Here is a 26,108-nt window from a genome sequence, read left to right as displayed (position 1 = left end):
TTGGCTATGACATGGACATCCAGCAATCATCCCTCCAGAATGACAACTATAATAAACTTCAGAGCTAAGGGTGAACCGTTCAAGAAATATATGTTTGCTGATGACGTTTTAAAGAAAATCACACCAGTGAACTGGTGGAAGTCACTTAAGCACTTGGATTCAGAGACCGTTGAAGTGACAATCTCACTTTTAACAGCAGTAGCTTCTTCTGCCGGTGTAGAAAGAATATTTTCTTCCTTTGGACTAATTCATTCCAAATTGAGAAATCGTTTGGGATTCGTTTCCTGAAAAAGCAGGAAAGCTTGTTTTTCTTTTCCAGATTATGAACAAACAGGAAAATGAAGGTGAAGACAACTGAGTTAGCTGCAGAAGCCAATATTTTAAGTTTCTCATGTTGACCTGGCTGACAGAGTCAATTTCATTTTTTTTAAATATTTCATTTAACTATTTTAGTTAACAATTTTAACAAAAACAAACCTGATTTTAAAAAACTTGAATGTTTAACTAAATTCAAAAATTCATATGCTTGTTTTGTTAAAATATTATATTATATGTTTGCTGATGAAAAAAAAATCCAGAATACATAACGTTGTTGTTTTAGTTAAATAAGACAATTTAAATGTCTGCTGATGTTCTCCTCCTAATACAGCATGGTAAGAAAATCCTCCAAATATTAATGATTAACACATTAATTTGTAGATATTTATGAAGTCATTGGGAGGTGAACTATCTGCTTCAATTACCTTTGGTAAATGAAATAACCAAACAACTGTTCATTTTCTGATATAGCTGTAAAACTAATTTGAAAAGTTTTCAAAATAAATCATTTAAAAATGCATAGTGTGTACCTTCTAAAAATGAAACCTACATCTATCTGAGTTGTGAAGAATACGTATTAAGGTTGTAACAACCAACGAGATTGCACTTTTATGTAGAAATCCATGATTAAAGCGAGTCTTCCTGACTAGTGATTTAAATCAAATCCACCCCGGGTATTAAAAAGTGTTTTTGTGTTAAATCACACTAATCCCTTTTCCAGAATACAAGGGTAGAGTGTTTTTACAAAAAGTAACATCCTATCCCTCTTTATCTGTTGTCACATTCTGTCTGCAATCATGCATTCCCCGCAATAATACCTCTCTCCACTGTTATTCAACGGTAATTATATTAATTCTGTAAAGCATAATTTGGGTTCTATCAGTATGAAAGGCAATAAGTAACTTATTCTTATCGACCAAGAACAATAGCTATTCACATCCACATACTGTTAACTCCCATCACAATCTACCTCAGCCTTACATTCAATTGAATCTCTGGCTTGCTGTACACAACAGAGTTAGGTCGACATAAAACAGTTTATAAAAATCGACCTAACTATGACAGTGTCTACACTATAGCCTTGCTCCCACTGACGTAAATGCCCTACTACACGGACATAACTCCACTTCCACGAGAGATGCAGGGCTTACATCGGTGTAGGTAGGCTGATGCAGCGTCCGTGTAGATGCTGCCTTACTTACATCAGCTGTTGGCTGTCTTGTCAATTTCACAGCTCCACTGAAAAACTGGGTTCCCAGCTCCGCAGCCAGGCAGCTGACTGGACTCCAGGTGGGAATCTTCTCACCAGAGGCAAGAAGCTCTGAGTGCCCGCCCCCACCCCACACTCCCAGCTGGGAGCGGAGAGACAAGAGCCAGGGTGCAGCTGGGCTCACATCAGGGAGCTGTGCGGAGCTGAGAACCCTGGTTCTCAGCACCCCCACTACTTCTTAAATATGGTACAGGCATTATTTACCCAAATAGATATTCAAATAGTTCACATACATTGACTACCAAGATGCACGTGCTTACCTCCTTTTTCTTGTGTTCATTTTCACCTGGCGCTCCATCCATAGTCTCATCAGGACCCTGGCCTTTGTAAACCCAAAGTTCTGATTTTTCCACAATAGACCTCAGTTGGTCCAAATCTTGTTTTATCTGCTTGTAGTTGTCAACATCTTGGCTGGTAACAAGCAGTTGAACCTTATATGAATGCAATCCATTAGTTGCACAGAGATTTTAAAAACTTGCAACACTTGCATGCAGAAAGCGGACATACACAAAATAGCCACACATACCTGTTTAAAAGCTTGAAGGACTTCTTGTCTCTGACTAAAATGCCTGAATAGTAGCTGAAGTGCCCCAGATACCAGTGGAGGGTAATCATGCATGGTTAAATGGAGCAAAACTCTCAGGAAAGTCCTGCCACCGTGATCATCCAAATCTAATGGGGTGTTCTCATCACTGAAAAGAACAAAATGCAGAGTAAACTAACTTCTCCCCCACCTTAATGAAACAACCAACTTTTTGTATACAGAAAATGATTGCAGCTGCATTTATAATTTTGCTATGGAAACCACATAAAAAAATTAGAGAAATCTGGGGCTCTCATTCGCTGTTGGCTTTGAACAAGTTAGGGACAACAGTGCTTTGTGTAGCACTATCCTTGGTTGGATCTGCTCAAATGTTCCAGTTTGTCACTGATCTGCCCTCCAGTGGCAGGAGGCTTGAAGAGAGGATATAAGCAACATTACTAGTCTCTTCTAAATGGAACACAAGGTCCCAGACTCCTGCGTATTCTGTGCTGAATGCTGTGTGTATGCAGTTAGGTGAGCACAGCCAAAATATCAGTAGAAGAAGAAGAAGTCTCACACTCAAGACTTGTGAGATTCATCGAGGCTGTAAGTAAAATTCTCCTCAGATTTACACATCAATACTCAGCACTCTCTCTCGCATGCATGCACAGAGCAGGATCATGAAGTGATTACACTCGCATGAGAATCTTCTAGTTGGAGAAATCCCTGCTTTTTGATTTCTTTGCTTTCCTAGCTTGAAGAAAGGCTTTAACTCTTTTCTTGGCTTTTAATCCTAAGGGACATTACTGTTTAACTGAGAGAGCACCTTTATATCCAATGGATTTTTGTACCCCCCAGGTTTAAAAAGGTGACCAGAACACTCATTCTGTTACTGGGGACACGAAGCTACAAAACCTTAAACTTTATTCTGTTGTGTATGCTGGCACTTAAACTCCAGGCTATATAACAAACAGAAGAGCCTCACATGTAAGAAAACAGGTCACAGGAAAGTGAGTTGGGTGGGTCACATATAGGAAACAAGTATGATTACTTTGAGAGTCTGGTAGATTTCCAGAACACACTCAGCCTAGATGCAATAAAAAAAATGTATAAAACAGAAATTTAAAATGTTTACTTCTATTGGTGAACAATTACATTTAAAAATTCCTCTTTGGAGAAGAGTCTTAAATTCCATCAAAGATATTCTGTCAAAACAAAAGTTTTTGAGCAACTATGTCCATAGACGTACTAAAGAAGAGATACTTTCCTTCCACCAAAGATCCCTTCAGCTTGTTCTTCAATATGTTCAAAGTCTAGAGCTCCTGGAAAGTAGAAATATGCAGGTAAGATTATTGCATCAGAGATACAAACTGTAGCTGTTTTGGCAGCCTAAAGAGATCTTAAGTTGTAAGTGGTAACACAAATGGAGCAGAATGAACCAATATGAGCTGAAAAGTATGTTGAGAATTGATGGATGCTGTCTGAGAAACTAATGTAGGGTGTTTCTTAAAGTTCTCTATTCGCCAATTAAACTACAGAACCACGTCACAGATATCCATGTTTCTTCCTCCATCACCGATTTTTAGCTTATACTTTCAATAACTGCTTCAGAGCAAAGCATTGATGGGAATTAGTGTCTGACTTGAAGGGCCATCATCAACCCCAGGAAATGCCCTGCATTTCTGTTATTAATTGACAGCTTTAAGCAACTAACCCCTTGATGATAGGAATCACTTTCTATCACCACCAAGGCCTTTGCCCTTCACAACAGGAGGTATGTGCCAGCAGGTTAACAATAATGACTATTCTAGAATAAAAAGATACGAGGCAAACGATGTCTGCCATATTCTTAGAAAGTTTCCCAATTGAACACTGTTTCTTGGGAGATAACCCTCTGCTATTCCCCAATCTCACTTTTTCTGACTGGGAATACTGAGAAAGCTTAGTCAGGTCTAGGTCCTATTGTGCTAGTCAGGGTACAGACACAGAGTAAATGGCAGTCCCTGATTTTTGGCAGGGAAAGAACTAAAATGTTTTAGCTAGAATCTTAGTAATTAGAGGATATGTCAATTAGATCACCTAGCTCACCCCACTGTCTGCAGAGCCTGGTGAAGCCTCATCTCAGGTAACCATTTTGCTTGCACAGGGCTGGATTTATGAGGTGCTAAGTATTAACAACTCTCATTGAAGTCAGTGGGAGCTGAAGGAACTCTGCATCTTGCAAAACAGGGTCCTTGACTTGTTACTTTAATTCTGGCCCCCAGATTTATGTTCTGCATTACAACAGGGACCTGAATCAATCTCTCTTGTGAGCAGTGGGGACAGCAGGGGGAAGATACATCTGTCTGAGAACTATTTACGCTCTTTCACTTTAAATTCACATTGAGTACGACAAGTACATAGATCTGCACTGGTTCCACTCTAGGGGAGTTCTAAGCACCCTGACTCCAAAGGCCCAGATCAAAAGCCTGTCATTCCACCCTCCAGTCCAAGAACAAGATAGTCCAAGAGCAAGAGACATTACAGACCCACATTGGAATGGAAACTAAAATATTTGTTCTCTTGAGGTGCGGAGAAGTTACACATCTAAAACCCCTCTGGCATCTAGAGAACAGATCCTCAAGTTGATTAAAAAAAATCCTATTTTCAGCACAAGTAACACAGATCAAATATAAATACTTTAGTTTAGGCCCTAAATGTTTCAGATCCTGGCTACAGGACATCACCTCTCTCCCTAGGTGATATCTCAGCAGTTAGCAACGTCCGACGGGCACAAGTTTTCAGCATCGTGGTTTTAATCAGAAGAGACCTGGCGGGGGGGAGGGGCGGGCTTTGCTGTATAACTTCTTTCCCTCTTTGGTCCACCAAAATTCAGATTTAGAGACCTCCAGGAAAATCTGCAAGACTCACCTGTTTTCCCAGGATTTGTTTTGGGGGGAAGTAGATTGGGTTGGAGGCTACTTTGCTGGGGCAATGGTCAGGTAGATTGTGGGTCACTTTAACTTTGTTTGAAAATAACAAGGCAAGTCCTTGTTTGGGGCCATGATAAATCACTTTTCAAAATGCATTTTAAATGAATTTTGTAATGCTCCTAGAGACTGAGACGGGTCAATTACTTAATTCATGGCAATAAGAGGGAGTGACAACAATTCTAGTTTTTGCTCTATGTGGAAAAGATAGTCAATGTAATTGTCACACTTAGACCCTGATTTAGCAATGTTCTGGACTTCAGTGCGGCCCATCATGTGCCTAAAGTCAAGCGTGAGCTTGAGTACATTGCTGAATCAGTACTTCAGCCATTAAGGAACTCCCCACCATTTCTTTAAAAAATTCTTTATGAAATAACTCACCTGGTACATTAGTTGGGGCCTCTTGGTTACTGCTTCCAGTAGGTGATTCAGAGGTCTGTGCATTGCTTTCATCAAACTCGCATTTAAATATACACAGTAGGCACGAGATTCTGTAATCCAACCTCACATTCAAAATAAACTGATGATTCAAAGTTTTAAGAAAATGGAAATAGACATGTTATTTTTACATCACGTCTCTATATCTCTCACGACTGTAACACTGCACTCTGTGTAAACTAACAGCTGAGATCCACATACTCCGAAAACTGCAGATTTTACCATGAAGGGAGAGGAATGCAAAATCTCCTTTTTAAGTAATCCAAAATTCAGTACTTGAGGTTTTATTTTAAAAGATTCTACTACAAGCATAAACACATGTATGAGGCCAATTTAAAGAACCATGAATGCAAAAATATCTAAAAGATTTAATGGGTACTTCTATGTCCCCCCAGCCCCCCGCCCATTACTAGAGTACCTGAGTGCTTGACAATCTAATGTATTTATCTTCACAACACCCCTGTGATGCATAGGGATTGATTTCAATCCCATCAACAGTCAACGGAATTCAGACTTAAAAGTGCCAAAATCCCTTCTGAAAATTAGATGTAGGCTCCTAAATCAGTTAGGCATTCTGACATGGAGCACAATGACACTGAAATAGCTTTAAAAATCTGGGCCTAATCAAATTGCAAAAGGTCACGCAGGAAGTTTAAGACAGAGCAGGGAATCAAACCCAGTTCTTCTGACACTCAGGATAGTGCCCTAATCAACGTACCATACTTCCTTTGTAGATGTGTCCAAGGGTTTAAACAAAACATGTAGTATAAACCAATCACTGGTTAAGAGTTCAGTCAGTACTAATGGAAACATGCAAACATGAACTTTGATATCCTGTTTTACAAAATTAACATCTTGCTGCTCCCTTGGGGAGAGATGTACCATCCAAAGAGTGTGTCGCATCATCCCAACTAAGAAGATATACTTACTTTCATCATTAATCATGTATTTTGGCAGGGATAAATATTGCTACATTTGCCCCATATTTAATACATTCTAGTTTTAAAACCTTAAATTTAATGTCTTCTCAACCGTTTAGTCATCAATAAATCTTTACAAGCATGGATACATTTTCCTTGATTTCCCCTCCCGCCCCTTTTAACAGTCTATACTTTAGAGAAAAGTAAGTGATAAACAAAGGACAAAGCCTCTCCTTATGCCTTTTTAAATATTTTAAACCCCTCAATCAGTTGATAGAATAATTTGATCTTAAAAAAAAAAAAAAAAAAAAAAAAAAAAAAAACCAACCTTGAAAAATTATATCCCCCAAATTAATAGAACAACTTTGAGCCTGGACATCTAAACTTTCTACCTCAAGCTGTGAATTAGAAGTAATCTACTTTCCTGTATAAGCATATATTTTATTCAAGAATCCTATACAATTTTTATTAATTTATTTTCTAATTTCCCTATTCTATTATGACAGACTGCATCTTTCTGATCACGTCCAACATAGTGCTCTGCTTTAACAATTCCTGCAAAAATGGGGTCAAATTTTGTTTCTCTTGTTACTTTAGACAACATTATTGAGAAACATGGGTATCTACCATCAATCACCTCATTCCAGCCCAGAAAAATGATATTTATCTTTAATCAGCTTTATGAATTGTGATGTTTCATTTTATCCCACTACAAGACTTCCGTACACACAGTTTGTTTCTTCCATATAAACACAAAGCCAGCCCTTCACCTCGCTACACAGAGGACCACTGGTGGCTCAAGCAAGCTCAATGAAAACTCCTTATGTGTAGCTTTACTGCTGTTTGGCATTCTTTTACCCAGCAGGGGGTACCAGCAGCATTTAAGCCTGTGTCAATTAGACTGTAAAATCACCATAAAGGGGACTGTTCTCTTTTCTGTCTATAAAGGGCCTCTGCTCACTTTTGGAGCATTATCATTACCACAACATGATATCTGGCGGAGGGGGGCTAAAATCACCCTTATGGCTTCCTGGTATCAGTGGCTTATAATCAAGACTATTAGGAAAATGTAGTGACCAGTCAAATGTGTTTTATTCTATACTCAGGACACTTCCCCTCCTGTAGAGTTATCACACAAAGGCAGTTTACCTAGCCACCCCCAATAAGATCTTCTTGTAATTTTCTAGAGTTTGTTTGACAGGGCGGGCCAGGGGAATATTAACTATCCTCTTAAGGCAGCCATCCCCGTAAAAAGTATTAACTGTTAAATAGCACGAAAAGTGAAAACTTGCTGTGCCAGAAAGATGGAACTTTGACCTTTAGTTCAGTTATGAGTTACCAGTTGTGCACATGGGTAACTCCCATCCAGAAGATAATCTCTGCCATAGGGGCGTGCAAAAAGTGTTTCACAGGGTTAAGTGTTTGCCTCGGCAACACCTTCTAAGCATGAGAAGACTATCCGGGCAGCAATGGACTGGAAGGGACCATCTCCTCCTATGCACTCCCTAACACCTAGTTAAAATATAGTGCCAGATGCAAGCACCACAACATAGGATTTGAGACCCCATCTAACTCTATATTCCACTGCATCTCTAGTACCTGAAGTATTTCGATGATTTTCAGCTTGGTGTCCATTACCAGGATGTCTTCTTTTTCTGGTTCACTCTGTTTGACGTTACCCTCAGGAGCAGTAGCAAGTGGAGTAAGGGGCAAGAATCCACCACCTCTGAGTACAACCTGGGTCATCAGCTCACCAACCCCATGAATTGATCTCATCACATTGCTCCCTTCAGAGAGGCAGGTAAAAACACAGTAAGAGTAAGATAACTGCAATTTGAATGCACCAAGAGGATAAGTGACCTTTCACATCTCATGAAAAAACAAACTGGCTTCATATGAAATGAGGGGAATATTTTCAAAAAGACACAAAGGGCAGTGAGGCACCTAATCTCCTTTAGAAATCTTCCCCTTAGATTAGTCTCCCAATTACCGCTTAGCTTTTATAGGCAACCACCAAGAATTCAGTGGATAAAAGGGAAAATGTTGATGCCCATTTCATGTAATCAGATAAAATTAATGTGGCCAAGAAATCCTCCACTCCCACTCAGGAGTTCCCCATATCATTTTTTCAGTCTTACCTTTACTTTCTTCTCCTTTTGCCATTTTGGTAACGGGGAAGATAGTAGCAATATGCACACAGTCTAATATAGCCAGGAGGATTTTGGTTAGTCTTAGGAGGTCACAGAAGTTGTAGAAACCAAAATATATCAGGTTTCTGGCTAAGTTCACAACCTATTAAAAATGAAAGTATTGATCAAAACCCTTTTTTTGCCACAAAAACTCAGTTTGTTTCTTGACTTTTAATTGCACTTAGGACCTTAATTGACCATTTGTCTGACCCACTCTTTATAAGCAAATTCCATTATGTTTTGTAGTTTTTTATTCTAGTAATCAAAATAAGTTTGCTACTATATATCGACAGGTATATTTTCATGTCCAGGATTGCAAGACTTCTGATACCTACTGTAGCTATTCTATACCAAAAAGCATGATGATATTTGTTGACGTGTGGCAGTAAATAAAGTAAGATAGAACTCCTTTGGGCTTGACCTATAAATGCACGTTTTACATAACCGTTATTACATCAATTGGTAACCACTAAACAAACTCTCACCAGAGGGAGTTTTCAGAGGAACACATATCTAGTGAAATCCTTAATACTACCAAGACTGGAATTTCTCCACAAGACCCAAAAATATACTATTTCTTGAACTGTACAAATAATTTTTACCAAATCATTTCTATGCCTAACGTAGCCTCTTTTTCTGCAAGTAGGAAGCGAATCTCTTGAATGTATTTGTTATTCAAAAATATTGAATGATTTTTCTTTGGCTATGTATTATTTACAAAACATTGCCCTGCATATTCATGACATGTTATTCAAGGTGTTTGTTGTAACTGGTAAGGTAAATTATATGATTGATATTCTACTGTTCTTTTACTGGATGAGTGTACAACCACTTCGGGAACAAACACTTGTGCACGCAAACAAAGTTTGGGTTCCACAAACATTTGTGCCAGTAAAACTGGATCTTACAAATCAAAGTGGGCACAAAAGTGAACATAACAGCTGCAAATTATTTTTAAAATACAAGTGAGTATTTATTTATTCCACATTAGCACCTGTTCTTGCAAATAGTTACTGACTTCAACGGGTTGTTTACATGTATAACGATTACTCACAAGGAGAAGGGAGTTGCTGAAGGTTAGCACTCACATGGCACCTCCTCCAATTCACCTTGTATTAAAGGCAACATTGTTTTACTTTAGAAAGAGATTAAAAATAAAAATGGAATAATTACCTCAAAAGTGAGTTTATTTTTCTCTTTATCAGAGAAAGGGAACCTCTGACACACCACATCTCTTAAATACTCCTCCACAAATTCCATGGTTTGTGCAAATCTCTCCTTAATTTCATCTTTGGAAGTCCCACTGCTGTCATAGCTGGAGGGGAAAAAATTAAACTTGAATTTAAAATGCACATAAATAGAAAAAAAAATTTAATCCAAGTCTGTCAAGATCCAAATAAAGTTAAGCCTGTTAAACAATTTACCCCAAATCAAGGAGACAGGAAGCTGAGACCATAATTTCCTGGCATTTGCTGCTTTGTCCCATATGCTCACTTTGCCCTATCTTAAAGTATGTGAAAATGCAAGGTTTGTACCAATAGAAAGAAAGACAGAAAGAAAGACATTTTTCTAATGGAAATGGTGACAAGTGACATACAGCAGCAAGAGAGCGGATGTGACCATGAAGTGCTAACTCTGAGTACAAACGGGATTTTTTTCTGAAAGTAAAAACATTTAAACTATTTTATTTTTTTAAATACACATTCTAGATCAGTTTTTAAAGAAAAATCCACAATTAGGAATATGGGTGGGAGTGGAAATCTTTTTTAAAAATTATGTATTATGGGAAATAGTTTGCCTGGCTTGAGCACTTATTTTTCCCTTTAGCTTTTAAATCTGAAGATGGTCTATTGGATTTCCTTCAGAAAATTAACCTGGGGGAGGAAAGTTTAGCAGTAAAGTATTGCAATGAAGCAGTAGAGATTTAGAGACCCCAACTGAACAGAACGTGAAGTGCTTATTCCCTGGGACTGGAAAAAACTAATAAAAATCAAGTTAATTTTTATCTTTTAAAACATTATCTTGCTAGGAACACCTGAACACATTAAAGCATTTTAAAAACGATTTCTATTACAATAGTAACTAGAGGCCACAACCGAAAGACCAGAATCTCTCTTTGCTAGATCCTGTATCAAAAAAGTAGTCCCCTGCCCTGGAGAGCTTACACATTGATTAGACAAGGAGACACAAGATGTGAGGGGAAACAAAAGCACAAAGATTTTAAGTGACTTGCCTAGGTCACACAGCAAGTTACTGGTAAAGCCAGGAATAGAACACTGGGCTGGGATTTGAGACACCTGTGAACTATGCACAGGACTCTGTTGCCTCTTGGGGAAAATAAAATGCAGCAATCATTCAAAACAATTGAGCTTTTCTATTCAATTAAGTTCTTCTCTGCAAGTTTCTCCACAGACATGTTTTTAATACCACCAGGCTTCAATACCAATAATAGGCTGGCAAGAAAGCATCAGTACAGAAGTGAAAAAGATGACATATTAGTTTAGGGTTTGTTTGTTTTTAAATTAAAAAATGATTTTATATCCTTCTCTTTCATACCTCTCCATCAAGTACTTACTCATCAATAGCAATTTCAGAAGGTATCTCAGACCATAGGCGAGCATACTTCACTGGCGTTACTTGTTCTTGGGGATCACGGTCAACATGCATATGCAGCATCAACCGGCAGAACGATGCTCTTAGATCATATGGTAAGTTTTCATCAGACATACAACGAAGAATGAGATCCACATCCAACTGGCCAGATATTTCATTTATGGCCAAGTACTGTCGATCAAGGCACATTCTAGCAAAAAGATTGAGCTGGTACCTGAAGAGAAGAAACTTACACCTTAGTTTCCAGAAGTCAATATAAGGAAAGTACCTAAAAATGTCAACAATGTTTAGCAATTAATGCTTTAGTTAAAAAGAAATGTTACTGCTATTAATCAATAGGTACAAGATGTTCTAAAAATAGAACAAATTATTTCCCAACACAAATAAAGGTAACAATTGGCATCTGAGGGTCAGGACAACAGCTTTCCAAAAGTCACCTAGTTTGTCACTGTGTTGTATATTCTGAAGAATTAAGCAGCACTCGGTTTTTCTTTGCTAATGCTATTTCTTACTAAATACAGAAAGATTGCAGCAGCCTCGTTGTTTTAGAAGTTGGCATACTTCTCACTGGCAGCTCTCAAGCTACTCTTGATTGCTTAGGCAATGGAGTCAATGAGACTATTAAACTGATTTTAAAGTTGGACATATGCCTAAGTATCCTGCTGAACTGAGGCTTCAGTCTCCATACCAATTAGTCACAGGTAGATATAACAATTGAGTTCATGTACCTTCGTTTTTTTGCTCCCAAAAGATCTAGTCAACAAGAACAGAACAGGCACCTAGCACTGAAATTAATGCAAATACAACAGACTAATAATTAAACTTTTGTTTCTGGCTTATCATAAAGCACGTGCAGAGTATGAGTGCTTATATAGTCCTTACTGACCTTAACTCTAAAGAAGGTTGTTTTTCAATAAAAAGATTACAAGGAATTTAATTGAATTTTATTCCTTTGTATCCTAGTTCATGGAATTTTTCATTACAGAATTGCTTCCTACTCTCTTCATTATACACATACATACATATACATATACATATACATATACATATACATATATACACACACACACACACACACACACACACACACACACTCATTGGTTTGTTATTGAAAGGTTAGAAGAAATTACTGTTAAGAGCATTTACACAACTCTTTTTGGGAAGAATTCATAAGAAGTGCATGGACTTTGCAAACAGATAAAGGGGAGAAAAAAAAAGTTAGAACAGATCCACTTTGGGCCTGAAACTCTTAAGTAGTCCAAATCCAAAACATCCATTCTAATCCCTTTTAACAAGTTTACCAGATGAACTATTTAAAGTTTTTCAACACAATATGCAAGGCCAAAGTGATAAGTAGTTAAAAAGGAATTCTGGTGGTACTTTTTGCACAACAGCCGCCAATGGTCTGTCAAACTATTCTCAAAAGTTTATAGCCCAGACACAGGAATTTGGTCTGAGATGGAACTTGGAATTACAATGCGCCAAGAAACTGGTGTCTAGCCAAGTCATCTGGAAGCACTGCCTCATATTAGAAGCATAGCTTAATAGTGCAAAAAGGCAAAAAAAAAAAAAAAAAAAAATCAAACCAAACTTCTTGTGGGGTTTTTGCAAGTTCATACAGTGTCCCGGTGAGAACTTCAGGACATTTCTAAGTCTGAAGCTCACAAATAAAAAAAGTGATACAGAACGGTAACGACATCTTAGAAAAAGAGCTGTTTGCAGGTTACAACCCTTTCCTTTACTCTGAGTGCTGGCTCACCTTTCTTTCAACAACCTCTATTACAGCTCGGATTTTTCAAGTTAAAAAGTTAAGATCCTCATGAAGAAAATCAAACTATTGTGGAGAAAGCCAGACTCATGAGCATCTCCAGGAGGAGACTCACCACAGATATATGCTACCTTGCATGTAAATGCTACCAAACTCTTACACACTTTGAACCCCACTTTTTCTGTATTTACGCTTACATTTTCTCATTGATTACTTGACTTCTTTTGGACATCAATCACAACTCTGTGCTTCTAGTGAATTTACCGTGCACAGAAAGCTTTACACCATTTTCTATTGGGTACTGAGTCCAGCATTCTAAGTCTTTATTTGGAACTAATTAACTGATTATATTGAAAAGGCCTTCACCCATCCAGTGCTTATTACCCTATCAAAACCAACTACTGCACACGGTGTTAACCTGTAATAGCTGAGTATATCCCGATCTTCCTTCTGCCCTTCCTTAGCATCCTGAGCCAACTCTCTGACACTCTTACTGCGGATTTCCTTGTTGCTGTCTCGCCAGAATAGCCAAACTTCTTCCTCATCTTCTCCAACCTCCAGAGTGTTTTCTCCACTTGATACCTCTTCAAACTCAAACCGAGAGAGAACCAACCTTGCAGAAAGAAAGGGATTAAACAAGAAAATAATGCAGTCCATGATATCTTAAAATATGTTGTTTTAGAACAACTGCTGAGTTGCACAGAGGCACAGTAACAGTGATCTGCATAGTCGCTCCGGAGACTTGCATTCATGGTACTATACATAGCTTTTGTTTCTCAACATGGCCACACAAAAAATCCCAAATAATGTAGGTAAAATCGAAGAGACATTGCCTTATGCTACATGATGACCTTAGGTGTTCAGATATTATTGTTTGAGCATGGTATTAAAACCTAGTTAGAGCAAAGCGCTGAATATGCAATGTGAACAGTAATCCACATAGACATATGGTATATTTTTGATTGGTTCTAAAAGGGAATTTAATTTTGTGATCATCTATGTGGCTGAAGAAACAAGGGTATCACCTAGGGCAAGACAAATGAATGTCCAAAAAGACTTCTATGTAGGAAGCATTGATTCAAAAAACATCTAGGAGGATATTATCAATCAGTTTACGTATTCACCCAAACGCTTTGATTGAGCAAGCAAACTTTGATCTATTCAATATCCCACAAATGAAAAATGGAACAGAACTTCATTCGCTTTGGGTGTCAGAAACATAATTAAGTTAGAAGAATGACCTCAGACCTAAAATGGTAATCAGGGTTCTTAGCACCTGGCCAAAAGAAGGGTCACTAACTACATAAGCAAGAGGCACAAATTAAACAGATCAGCAAGAGACACTGAAACCTGGCAGAGTTCTGGTAGAGAGACAAACATTAAGACACAAGATTTTTAATCTTGTCCAGCCTGGAAATAGCACCTTCAAGTCTCTCCTGTTTACCTAGGTTTCATTTATTATCTAGCAAAGACAGATTTTACTCTTCTTGACCTCTTTTTCCCCCCCAATATTAACCTTCTCTCAATTCGACATGCCAAGTAAACCCAGCTTTATTGAAGCTAGTTGGAATTTGGTGCCTGTTATGGAAGCACATGCATCGTTTGGTTGTTCCCAAGAGATGAAAACTGAAATTTTGATCTGAGGTGGAATGGGCGACAATAAAAATACCAGCTTTTGCACTGCTGTGAGCATGTGCACAGCGGTCAGAGAGCTGGTTGAAAATTTCTCATCAGAATGATTCTTCCGATTAAAAATGTCCTTTTCACGAAATTGAAATTTCCTGTGAAAAAATTCATTTTTGGCACGCACACACAAAAAATATCCGATTTTTCCTGAGGAAAACCAAAATGATGGCTCCCCACCTGACAGGCTCTTGTCAATTTCACATTCCCTATGTGAAATAAATAAAACCTTTCCTGGAAAACTTCTAAGGCTGAGCACCAGGATGCTCTTCCTCCCCTGCGAAATGGGAAGCTGAGTGTCTGGGCTCCCTGCCTCTCCAGCTCCTGGATCTGCAAAAGGAGGCAGACTCTCTTCCTGACTGGCTCCTAGAGCTGCACGTAGAGAATTAACAGCCAGGGTAGAAAGCTCTTTTAATTTCATTTGTGAAATTAACAAGAGCTTTCTGGGTGGAGAGCAGGGAAGCCAAAAAAATTCCATTTCAAATCCCCCGAACTGGAATTTTTCTTAAAAACCTTTCCTGAGGAAGATGATGATGATGTTTTGATGCTTTTGATGTTTTGTCTTAGTTCAGCACAATTTTTTTATTCAAAAATGTGAAAGTTTCCATGGGAAGAATTTTTCATTTTTCAGAGAGCTTTAAGTTCCTAAAGGTGCTGCTGACTGCAGTCAATCTGCCATGGCAAACCTAAGGGCCAGGAGAACAACCAGACTCATGGGATGTGGAACACCATCTTATACAAGCCTGCTGCTACATAGCAAATCCCAGAATAACTGCTTATCCAGCTCAGATGAGAGAGCATTTTAGCACCTTTAAATTAAAATGGTTCAAGACTTAAAACACGTTACATAAGACAGCAGCTTCTCTTATTGTTATCATAGAATATCAGGGTTGGAAAGGACGTCGGGAGGTCATCTCGTCCAACCCCCTGCTCAAAGCAGGGCCAATCCCCAATTAAATCATCCCAGCCAGGGCTTTGTCAAGCCTGACCTTAAAAACCTCTAAGGAAGGAGATTCCACCACCTCCTTAGGTAACGCATTCCAGTGTTTCACCACCCTCCTAGTGAAAAAGTTTTTCCTAATATCCAACCTAAACCTCCCCCACTGCAACTTGAGACCATTACTCCTTGTCCTGTCATCTTCTACCACTGAGAATAGTCTAGAACCATCCTCTTTGGAACCACCTTTCAGGTAGTTGAAAGCAGCTATCAAATCCCCCCTCATTCTTCTCTTCTGAAGACTAAACATCCCCAGTTCCCTCAGCCTCTCCTCATAAGTCATGTGTTCCAGACCCCTAATCATTTTTGTTGCCCTTCGCTGGACTCTCTCCAATTTATCCACATCCTTCTTGTAGTGTGGGGCCCAAAACTGGACACAGTACTCCAGATGAGGCCTCACCAATGTCGAATAGAGGGGAACGATCACGTCCCTCGATCTGCTCGCTATGCCCCTACTTATACATCCCAGAATGCCATTGGCCTTCTTGGCAACAAGGGCACACTGCTGACTCATATCCAGCTTCTCGTCCACTGTCACCCCTAGGTCCTTTTCCGCAGAACTGCTGCCTAGCCATTCGGTCCCTAGTCTGTAGCTGTGCATTGGGTTCTTCCGTCCTAAGTGCAGGACCCTGCACTTATCCTTATTGAACCTCATCAGGTTTCTTTTGGCCCAATCCTCCAATTTGTCTAGGTCCCTCTGTATCCTATCCCTGCCCTCCAACGTATCTACCACTCCTCCCAGTTTAGTATCATCCGCAAATTTGCTAAGAGTGCAATCCACACCATCCTCCAGACCATTTATGAAGATATTGAACAAAACCAGCCCCAGGACCGACCCCTGGGGCACTCCACTTGACACCGGCTGCCAACTAGACATGGAGCCATTGATCACTACCCGTTGAGCCCGACAATCTAGCCAACTTTCTACCCACCTTATAGTACATTCATCCAGCCCATACTTCCCTAACTTGCTGACAAGAATACTGTGGGAGACCGTGTCAAAAGCTTTGCTAAAGTCAAGAAACAATACATCCACTGCTTTCCCTTCATCCACAGAATCAGTAATCTCATCATAGAAGGCGATTAGATTAGTCAGGCATGACCTTCCCTTGGTGAATCCATGCTGACTGTTCCTGATCACTTTACTCTCGTGTAAGTGCTTCAGGATTGATTCCTTGAGGACCTGCTCCATGATTTTTCCGGGGACTGAGGTGAGGCTGACTGGCCTGTAGTTCCCAGGATCCTCCTTCTTCCCTTTTTTAAAGATTGGCACTACATTAGCCTTTTTCCAGTCATCTGGGACTTCCCCCGTTCGCCACGAGTTTTCAAAGATAATGGCCAATGGCTCTGCAATCACAGCCGCCAATTCCTTTAGCACTCTCGGATGCAACTCGTCCGGCCCCATGGACTTGTGCACGTCCAGCTTTTCTAAATAGTCCCTAACCACCTCTTTCTCCACAGAGGGCTGGCCATCTACTCCCCATGTTGCGATGCCCAGCGCAGCAGTCTGGGAGCTGTCCTTGTTAGTGAAGACAGAGGCAAAAAAAGCATTGAGCACATTAGCTTTTTCCACATCCTCTGTCACTAGGTTGCCTCCCTCATTCAGTAAGGGGCTCACACTTTCCTTGGCTTTCTTCTTGTTGCCAACATACCTGAAGAAACCCTTCTTGTTACTCTTGACATCTCTTGCTAGCTGCAGCTCCAGGTGCGATTTGGCCCTCCTGACTTCATTCCTACATGCCCGAGCAATATTTTTATACTCTTCCCTGGTCATATGTCCCATCTTCCACTTCTTGTAAGCTTCTTTTTTATGTTTAAGATCCGCTAGGATTTCACCATTAAGCCAAGCTGGTTGCCTGCCATATTTACTATTCTTTCAACTCATCGGGATGGTTTGTCCCTGTAACCTCAACAGGGATTCCTTGAAATACAGCCAGCTGTATTTCAATACAATACATCAGGAAGTTATCAAGCTTCCTGATGAACATGTTAAATATCTGAAAGCTATTTAGAGTACACAGGGCTAGGAATCCATGTGGCAGTCATTTTGGTGATGAGTATCTATCGTGTACTCAGAAAGGCCCTCACACATTCTAAGTTTGGTACTCTCTGTAGTCTTGAGGCTCGTGTTCTCAACGCTCTGACCCACCTTCCTTATACGCCAATTAGAAAGCTATTCATAAATAAGTCTCAGCTTACTTTGTCTCTATGAGTATGTCTGCATTGGCTGGATTCAACACAGCTTTACAAATCAGTTCCTGTGTCACCGGAATAGACTTGTTCATAGAAACACACAGATCTGAGAGATAATCCAAAAACCTATTGGGAAATAAAAAGACAGAACACATTAAATCTCTGTCGACGTTCTTCAGTTGACTCATTCTACATTTTATAAAGAGAAAACATTTGGAAAACCAAGTTACGTTGCGAAGCAAGTGAGGCCATTACCTTGGTGGAAAGTCATGGTCTGGCTCAGAGGCAAGAGTGGATTAAACATGCTTCCTAAATACAGAAACAAGTTGCCTGCGACAGATCTCAGAATAAGAGGAAAAGGTAACTTGGTTCCAATATCCATCCGTCTTACCTGGGCTCCCTGTTTTTTCTCACAAGACTAACAAAAGTATCAATCTCAGCAGCAGTAATGTGCTTCTCCAGCAGTTTGCGATTGTTATGAAGCAACGCTGTAATAGTATCTTCCGCCAAAACGTCATAACCAATTTGTTTCTGCATGAAGCCGAACTGCTTGGCTATGTATTCCTGAGAAAGAAGGAGGAAAAGGTATTCTAATTTCACTTGAAATTTAAAGGAAAAATAGTTAGCTGTTTATATCAGTATCCTAAAGGAACAGCTTGGTTAGGTTCTATTGTTTCTATGATTTAGGACCACACTGAAAAGCAGGGAAAAAACATAACACAGAACAGCAATGGACAGCTTTTGTGTCTACACAGCTACTGGGTAGGACATGCCCAGCCCCCTCTCCTTTTCTCTGCTCAAACTCTCAGAACATTGATAAGACTTGGTTTTCAACCACTTGATAGCGATGGTAAAAGTTGTAGAACGTATTCAAGTCTGTGTGCCTTCAAAATTTAAATTAAACAACAAACTCTCAGTCTTGCTCCTGGATTAGACAGAGTTAATAACAATTAATCAAAAATTCCTGTAAGTAATGACACTACTTAAACTGTACCCAATCTTGGGCGAACGAACCCACCTACCCACACCACCAGCCTTTTAGACAGGTTCTAACACAACTAACCTGATTCTTTCTGTAATCTTGCTGTGAGTGCCTCAGCACCCTGTAGCAGAGCCGGCAAATGTGTCTGAAAGGAGCATGACGCTGGTCCCCAAGCTCCTCCAGCCTCAACATTGGCCCATCTCCACAGTCTGTAAATGGTGCTTGTAACAGCTTGAAAATCTATGGGATTATTTTCGAAAATAAAGATTGGTAAGTGCTACCTAAACTTAATGAAGGTCAGTGGGTGTACCTACACATGCCCACGCCCCCTTTATTGTTGCTACTTTATGGCCTCTGTCTTGTCAGAACCAGAGCATAGTTTAAATTTTGCCTACACCACCACAGCCACATGTCAATTCTGGAGGCCGACAGTTTCTCGCACATGAACTTCCATAAAGCTTCTTATAGCTGCACAGTCTGGACAAAGGAGCGGTCTCTGAAAAGGACGTGGCTGATCACTTATGTCCAACCCTAGATGCTTTTCCTTTTATCCTTTGGTTCTGCCCCTTGTGGTATCTTCCAGCAATGGGACACCCAGAGTTACACTCTGACCGACACCGCCAGAAGATTGCTCAAAGCTGGTGAGGCAGAAGTTGCCTTATCCCAACTAACTTGTACTGTTCCTGTATTCTGAGCACCTACTCTCTCCTCAGAATCTCTGTCACATGATGAAAACGATCTTACCTGCTTTAGGATATTTTGCTCTCTCATCAGCTTTTGCCGCTCACGATTTGGTTTAGAAAATACCACTTCAAGCACATCTTGCCCAGAATTAGTTCCACCGGTAACAAAGTAAACCAAATCTTCCAGCAGCTTGGTAACAGACCTATATAAAAAACAAAAGTGTCATCATAGAATTGGAACAATCAGTTGTGAAAAGAATTAACAAAGACTGAAATGTTTCAAATGTTATGTTAAAACGATTTAACCAGGAGATAATCCAGAGGTAAGAGCACATGGGAGTGGAACAACAACTAACTGGAAACTAGTTTTCCTGGTTGATGTAGATTTATTGTTAAATAGCCACATTACATAGGAAGTGGAAATGCCGTATCTTTAGTACTCAATACACTGGCTATTGTGTTACTGTACGGCCAGATAATCAGATAGAGGGCCTCTTAACTCAAATAGAGGCCTACATTTTGGAAGCTTAAGGTCCTTATTTCTATGTACCAGGCTGCACACATTCATTACATGTAGTCACAAATTCTACAGACACTGCAAGGGGTGAGAGGGGTTGCAAGAAGTCATGTGTTCAGCCCTTGAAGCAAGTTAAATTAGATGTTCCACATTCATTTTCCAGACTGTTTCAATATAGGCACACAATGGACAATTCCTCCCAGCCCTACAATGAATACAGATTCATAGGCCAGAAGGGACCATAATGATCAGCTCTAGTCTGACCTCCTGCACTTTGCAGGTTATAGAACCTCACCTACCCATTCCTTTAGTAGGCCCATAACCTCTGGCTGAGTTACTGAGTTAAATCTTGATTTAAAGATTAAGTTACAAAGAATGCACCATTTACTCTTGTTTAAACCAGCAGGTGACCCATGCCCCATCGTGCAGAGGAAGGTGGAAGAAAACCAGTCTTTCTGCCAATCTGGCCTGCGAGAAAATTCCTTCCTGACCCCAAATATAGCAAATCAGTTAGACCCTGAACATGCCAGACACCTGGGAAAGAATCCTCCCCGTCTAGTGTCCCATGTCCAGCTGCTGGGGATATTTCAAATTAGCAGCTGCACGTGGGCCATATGCCTTTGTAGGCAGTCTCATCATACATCCCCTTTATTAAACTTACCAAGCTCAGTCTTGAAAGAAGTTAGGTTCCCACCCCCCCCCCCCGCCAATACCCCTCTTGAAAGGCTGTTCCAGAACTTAACTCCTCAAAGATTAGAAACCTTTGTCTAATTTCAGATCTAAATGTACTGATGACCAGTTTATATCATTTGTTCTTGTACCAACATTGGCCCTTAACTTAAGTAACTTCTCTTCCTCCCTGGTGCTTATATTTCTGATGTATTTATGGAGAGCAATCATATCTCCCCTTAACCTTTGCTGTGTTAGGCTAAACAAGCCAAGTTCCTTAAGTTGGTTCTCCATTCCTCTGATCATCCTAGTAGCCCTTCTCGCTCCCTGTTCCATTTTGAATTCATCTTTCTTAAACATACATGGAAGATCAGAATTGCACGCAGTATTACAGATGAGGTCTCACTAGTGCCTTGTATAATGGTAATAATACTTTCTTAGCTCTACTGGAAATACCTCACCTGATGCATCCTAGGATTATATTAGCTTTTTTTCACGGTCGCATCACATTGGTAACTTAGTCACCCTGTGATCGACAAATACACCCAGATCTTTCTCCTTCTCTGTCACTTCAAAATGGGAAGTACTCAGTTTATAGTGAAAAGTCTTGTTAGTTTCTAAATGCTTAACTATTAAATTTCATCCCATTTCTATTACTCTGGTTTTCTATTACTCTGGTCATCCAAATCTTCTCATGAGAGATTCTGGTTCTCCTCGGTCTTTGCAATTCATACCAAATTTGCATCATTTGCAAATTTTATTGGCACAGGAAGTGAGAGCGTGCTAAGGTCATTACTGAAAATGTTAAAGAAGATTGGTCCCAGAACTGATCCTCGAGGAACTCCACTAGTAAGCTCACTCCAGCCTGATAGTTCACCTTTCAACATAACCCACTGTAGTCTCCCTTTTAACCAGATCCTTACTGACCTTTTAATTCTTATATCAATCCCCATCTTCTCCCATTTAACTAATAATTTCCCATGTGGAACTGTATCAAATGCTTTACTGAAATCCAGGTAGATTAGATCAACTGCATTTCATTTATCTAGATAACTGGTTATCTTCTCAAAGAAATAGACCAGGTCTACCTTACTCGATCTACCTTTTGTAAAATCACATTATACTTTATGACAATTACTGTTTACCTCTATGTTCTTAACTGTGCTCTCTTTCAAAATTTGTTCTAAGTGCATACAGTTGAGGTCTAGTGTCTAGTTCAGGGATCTCAAACTCAAATCACCACGAGGGCCACATGAGGATTAGTACATTGGCCCGAGGGCCGCATCACTGACACCTTTTCGCAGTGGCGGATTTAGAGTTAGTGGGGCCCTGTGCTCAGCGTCATTTTTGGGCCCCTTGTGGGGGGAGCACTCTTATCTCCCCCCCCATTTTTTATTCTTTTCTCCATTCTCCTCCTGGGGTCAGGGCTGGGGGAGAGTTAGGGTGTGTGAGGGGGCTCAGGGTGGGGGTGCAGGGTCTGGGCAGGAGTTAGGGTATGGGAGGAGGCTCAGGGTGGGGGTGCGGGGTCTGGGCAGGAGTTAGGGACTTAGGGTGTGGGAGGGGGCACAGGGCTGGGGCAGGCATGGGGGGCAGAGCACTTACCTGGGGCAGCTCCTGTTTGGTGCAGGGGGGGTGCAGGTGGCTCCGCGCAGTGCGGCACCGCCCCCATGGCCGCGATTCTGGGAGCCGCCCGCCGCCAGGCAGAGCCGCCTGGATTGCAGGGACTGCAGGGCCCTGGGCTGCAGCTCTAAAGCCCCTTTTGGAATGTGGCCCTGCGAACATGGGCAGAGGACTCAGGAGGAGCAGGGGCAGCTGGAGAGAAGCAGCAGTTTCCCCTGCAAAGCGCCGCTTCTCTGCGGCCAGTTGTGCGGCTGCCCTGTCCTCCTCCTGAGGCCTCCAGCCCGCGTTCGCAGCACTCCCGCCACCCACAACCCCCGCCTGCTGCCCTGAACATGCTGTGTCCCTCCCCCCTCCCTCCTGGAAAGTCCTAAGCATCACCAAGCAGCTGTTTGGCGGCAGGCCGAGGAGCAGGGACTCGGCGTGCTGGGGGGGCGGAGGTGGGGGGTGAGGGGAACTATGGCAGGCCACAGGAAATAACTCTGGGGGCTGCATGCAGCCCGAGTGTTTGAGACCCTCAGTCTAGTTCCTATGATATCAATTCTGCAAAAAATCAAGGAGGGCTTCAGGGAACAGAGACTGAGATCCTCTGATATCACAGAATCATAGAAATGTAAGGTGGACATCAATAATCAAATCCAGCCCCTTGAGCTGTACCAGTACCGTGTAAACCTAGATCTCCCTGACAGAAGTTTGTCCAACCTCTTTTTAAAAACCTCCAACGATGAGGTTTCCACAACCTCCCAAGGAAGCCTATTCCAGAGTTTCAGAGTAACAGCCGTGTTAGTCTGTATTCGTAAAAAGAAAAAAGAAAAGGAGTACTTGTGGCACCTTAGAGACTAACCAGTTTATTTGAGCATGAGCTTTCGTGAGCTACAGCTCACTTCATCGGATGTATAGCTATACATCCGATGAAGTGAGCTGTAGCTCACGAAAGCTCATGCTCAAATAAACTGGTTAGTCTCTAAGGTGCCACAAGTATTCCAGAGTGTAACTACCCCTGTAGTTAGAAAGTTTTTCTAATATCTAACGTAAATCTCCCTTGCTGCAGATTAAGTCCATTACTTCTTATCCTACCTTCAGTGGACATGGAGAACAACTGATCACTGTTCTCTTTATAACAGCCTTTAACTTATTTGAAGAGTGTTATCAAGTTCCCCCCTCAGTCTTCTCTTCTCAAGACTAAACATGCCCAGCTTTTTAACCTTTCCTTCAAAGTCACATTTTCTAAACCTCTTCTCTCTTTTTTTTCTCTCTCTTCTGGACTATCTCCAATTTGTCCCCATCTTTCCTAAAACGTGGTGCTCAGAATTGGACACAGTAATCCAGCTGATGCCTCACTAGTGCTGAGTAGAGCAGGACAATAACCTCCCATTTCTTACATACGACACTCCTGTTAATAAACCCCAGAATGATATTAGCCTTTTTCACAACTGTATCACATTGTTGACTCATTCAATTTATAATTCACTATAACTGCCAGATCCTTTTCAGAAGTACTACCAGTACTTTCAGAAGTTATTCCCCATTTTGTAGGTGTGCATTTGATTTTTCCTCCCTAAGTGAAGTACTTTGCACTAGGGCCTAGGCTACTGAATTTCACCTTGTTGAATTCAGACCAATTCTCCAATCTGTCAAGGTCGCTTTGAATTCTAATCCTGTTTTCCAAAGATCTTGCAACCCCTCCCAGTTTGGTGTCACCCGCAAATGTTATAATGAAAATACTGAAAAGCATCGGATCCAGGACTGACCCCTGTGGGACCTTACTAGATACACCCTCCCAGTTTGACAGTTTTCAGGGTATAATGAACAGTCATGGATGGGGTCCACTGCTTTCTATATGCACGGGTTTTGGTCCATGTGATCTATATTGTGCCGGGATTCATTGGTGATGCTCCCCACAAGCCTATATTCATCCCCTCTGTGAAGGCATGTGGGGGAAGCAAACTTCTCCAGTAAGTAATTAGTAGTTGATAACTACTCTTTGAGTATGGTTTTTCAACCAGCTGTACAGCCATTTTATAGTAATTTAATCTAGACCACATCTCCATAGTTTGCTTATGAGAATGTCATGTGGGATGGTGTCAAAAGACTTATTAAAATCAAGATATATCATATCTACTGCTTCCCTCCATCCACTAGGCCAGTAACCCTGCGAAAGATTTGTTCCTGACAAATCCATGCTAGCGATTACTTATAACCCCATCATCATCCATGTGCTTACAACATGATTTTTAATAATTTGTTCCACTGTCTTTCCAGTTATCGAAGTTAGGCTGACCGGTCTGTAATTCCCAAGGTTCTCTTTGTTCTTTCAAACACAAGGGTGGGGAATAAAAAACTAACTTCAGAACAGGGATTATCACAGATTTACTTGAGTAAAGGCAGCAGCCCTATTACTACAAGAAGCTTGCTTCTTGAGCCCCCTACCTTCTTTCGTTCTGGGTGATCGTTCCCTTTTCCAACTTGCCAGCAATGGAACCCAACACTTTGCTTGCATCGTTTGCAAAGTCCAAGTCCCGAACTTCTGCAGGAGAAACTGGTACTATAGCAAAAGCTTCTTTGTCCTCTTTTACTGGAGAGGTACCAATCTAAAACCCAAGGTAATTTTAGTATCACACCAAGACAAAAAGGGGCAAAGCAGCAGTAAAGTAACTCAGTAATATTAAGACATGAAAGAAACCACAGTCCTAACAACAGTTGAGATTAGAAACAGCAGTACAAGATTTTTGATAGAAGACGTTTAACAAAACACTTCAATGCAAATCTATAGTTCTCCAATTCTCAAGACTTTTGCAGTCTCAAACCAGACTGCAAAAACATTACCACAAACACCCAAAAGACATGCTGTTCCTGACGATTACATTATAGAGAAAATTAAAAAGCCCAATCACTCAACTAATGTTAGTGCTTAATTTTTTCGTTACAATACTTAATATTGCACTGTTTGTTATTTGACTACCTCAGCAGAACAATAAGCCTCAACGGCTCAGGATTTTTAATATTGGAAGTATTTTTATGAAAACACAAAAAAGTCAAAAGAAGGATTTGTTAAAGTTACAGGACTTACTTTAAGCATCACAGGTTTCTCTTCTTCTTTATCAATTGGGATATTGGTGCTATGAACCCAGGTGTTAGTACACAGGTGTCTAAGCCTGACATAGGAGTTCCTACAACACAGGCAATAGTTGTAACAATTAGACAGTTTCCAAGACACGTAGTTGATCAGTAATCCTAGGTGTGTACAACTTCCAAGACATTGGCAGGAACGACTAATCGGAGACAGATTATTTTCTGCTGGAAACAGGGTGTCCCATAACTAGAATAAAGCTTTTCAAATTAGCAACATAGGTTAAAACTCTTCAGTTTTTTCTGTATTGTGAACTCAACTCCAAAGTGCATCTATATCTTAACTTACTGCAGCTGAACTTCCAACAATTCCTGTGCATAAATGGGAAAGGAAAAGCTACCCGAAAGCAGTACTTATTCTTTGAAAACCATTTGACCACTTACCATGCACAATCTATAACCTGTTCAAGTGTCACAGAAAGTAACAAAGACTCTCCTAACTTACAATAAAAAATTGTTCCCATAAAAAACAAAAAAGTTGCCACAGGAGACACTCATCTCACACACACACACACAAACACGCATGCACTTTCTGCGCCTGATATATTTATTTAATAGTATAAAGCAGCAAAGACTAGGGGACTGCTAGCAGTCCTTTCACCTCAGAAGACACTGGTTTAAATTTCTGTT

General features: G+C 40.5%; 1 protein-coding gene across 6 annotated transcripts in view; it reads right to left on the bottom strand.

Annotated features, from left to right (window-relative positions):
• The window catches only part of ITPR1 (inositol 1,4,5-trisphosphate receptor type 1), a 255,631-nt gene that overhangs the window by 137,358 nt on the left and 92,165 nt on the right, over positions 1 to 26,108 (bottom strand). For all 6 annotated transcript variants that reach the window (XM_074957539.1, XM_074957538.1, XM_074957540.1 and 3 more), the window contains 15 exons: positions 25,420 to 25,519; positions 24,780 to 24,940; positions 19,608 to 19,749; positions 18,945 to 19,103; positions 18,273 to 18,445; positions 17,888 to 18,007; positions 13,427 to 13,621; positions 11,203 to 11,454; positions 9,801 to 9,942; positions 8,577 to 8,730; positions 8,038 to 8,225; positions 5,462 to 5,600; positions 3,381 to 3,433; positions 2,115 to 2,282; positions 1,849 to 2,019 (listed from right to left, as the gene is read on the bottom strand). In XM_074957539.1, the coding sequence (XP_074813640.1) occupies positions 1,849 to 2,019; positions 2,115 to 2,282; positions 3,381 to 3,433; positions 5,462 to 5,600; positions 8,038 to 8,225; positions 8,577 to 8,730; positions 9,801 to 9,942; positions 11,203 to 11,454; positions 13,427 to 13,621; positions 17,888 to 18,007; positions 18,273 to 18,445; positions 18,945 to 19,103; positions 19,608 to 19,749; positions 24,780 to 24,940; positions 25,420 to 25,519 (2,317 nt within the window). The remainder of the gene's footprint in view (positions 1 to 1,848; positions 2,020 to 2,114; positions 2,283 to 3,380; positions 3,434 to 5,461; positions 5,601 to 8,037; positions 8,226 to 8,576; positions 8,731 to 9,800; positions 9,943 to 11,202; positions 11,455 to 13,426; positions 13,622 to 17,887; positions 18,008 to 18,272; positions 18,446 to 18,944; positions 19,104 to 19,607; positions 19,750 to 24,779; positions 24,941 to 25,419; positions 25,520 to 26,108) is intronic.

This window comes from Natator depressus, chromosome 7 (genome assembly GCF_965152275.1).
Source record: "Natator depressus isolate rNatDep1 chromosome 7, rNatDep2.hap1, whole genome shotgun sequence".
In the NCBI taxonomy this organism is placed as follows: Eukaryota; Metazoa; Chordata; order Testudines; family Cheloniidae; genus Natator; species Natator depressus.
This window is presented reverse-complemented; position numbering and strand designations above follow the sequence as displayed.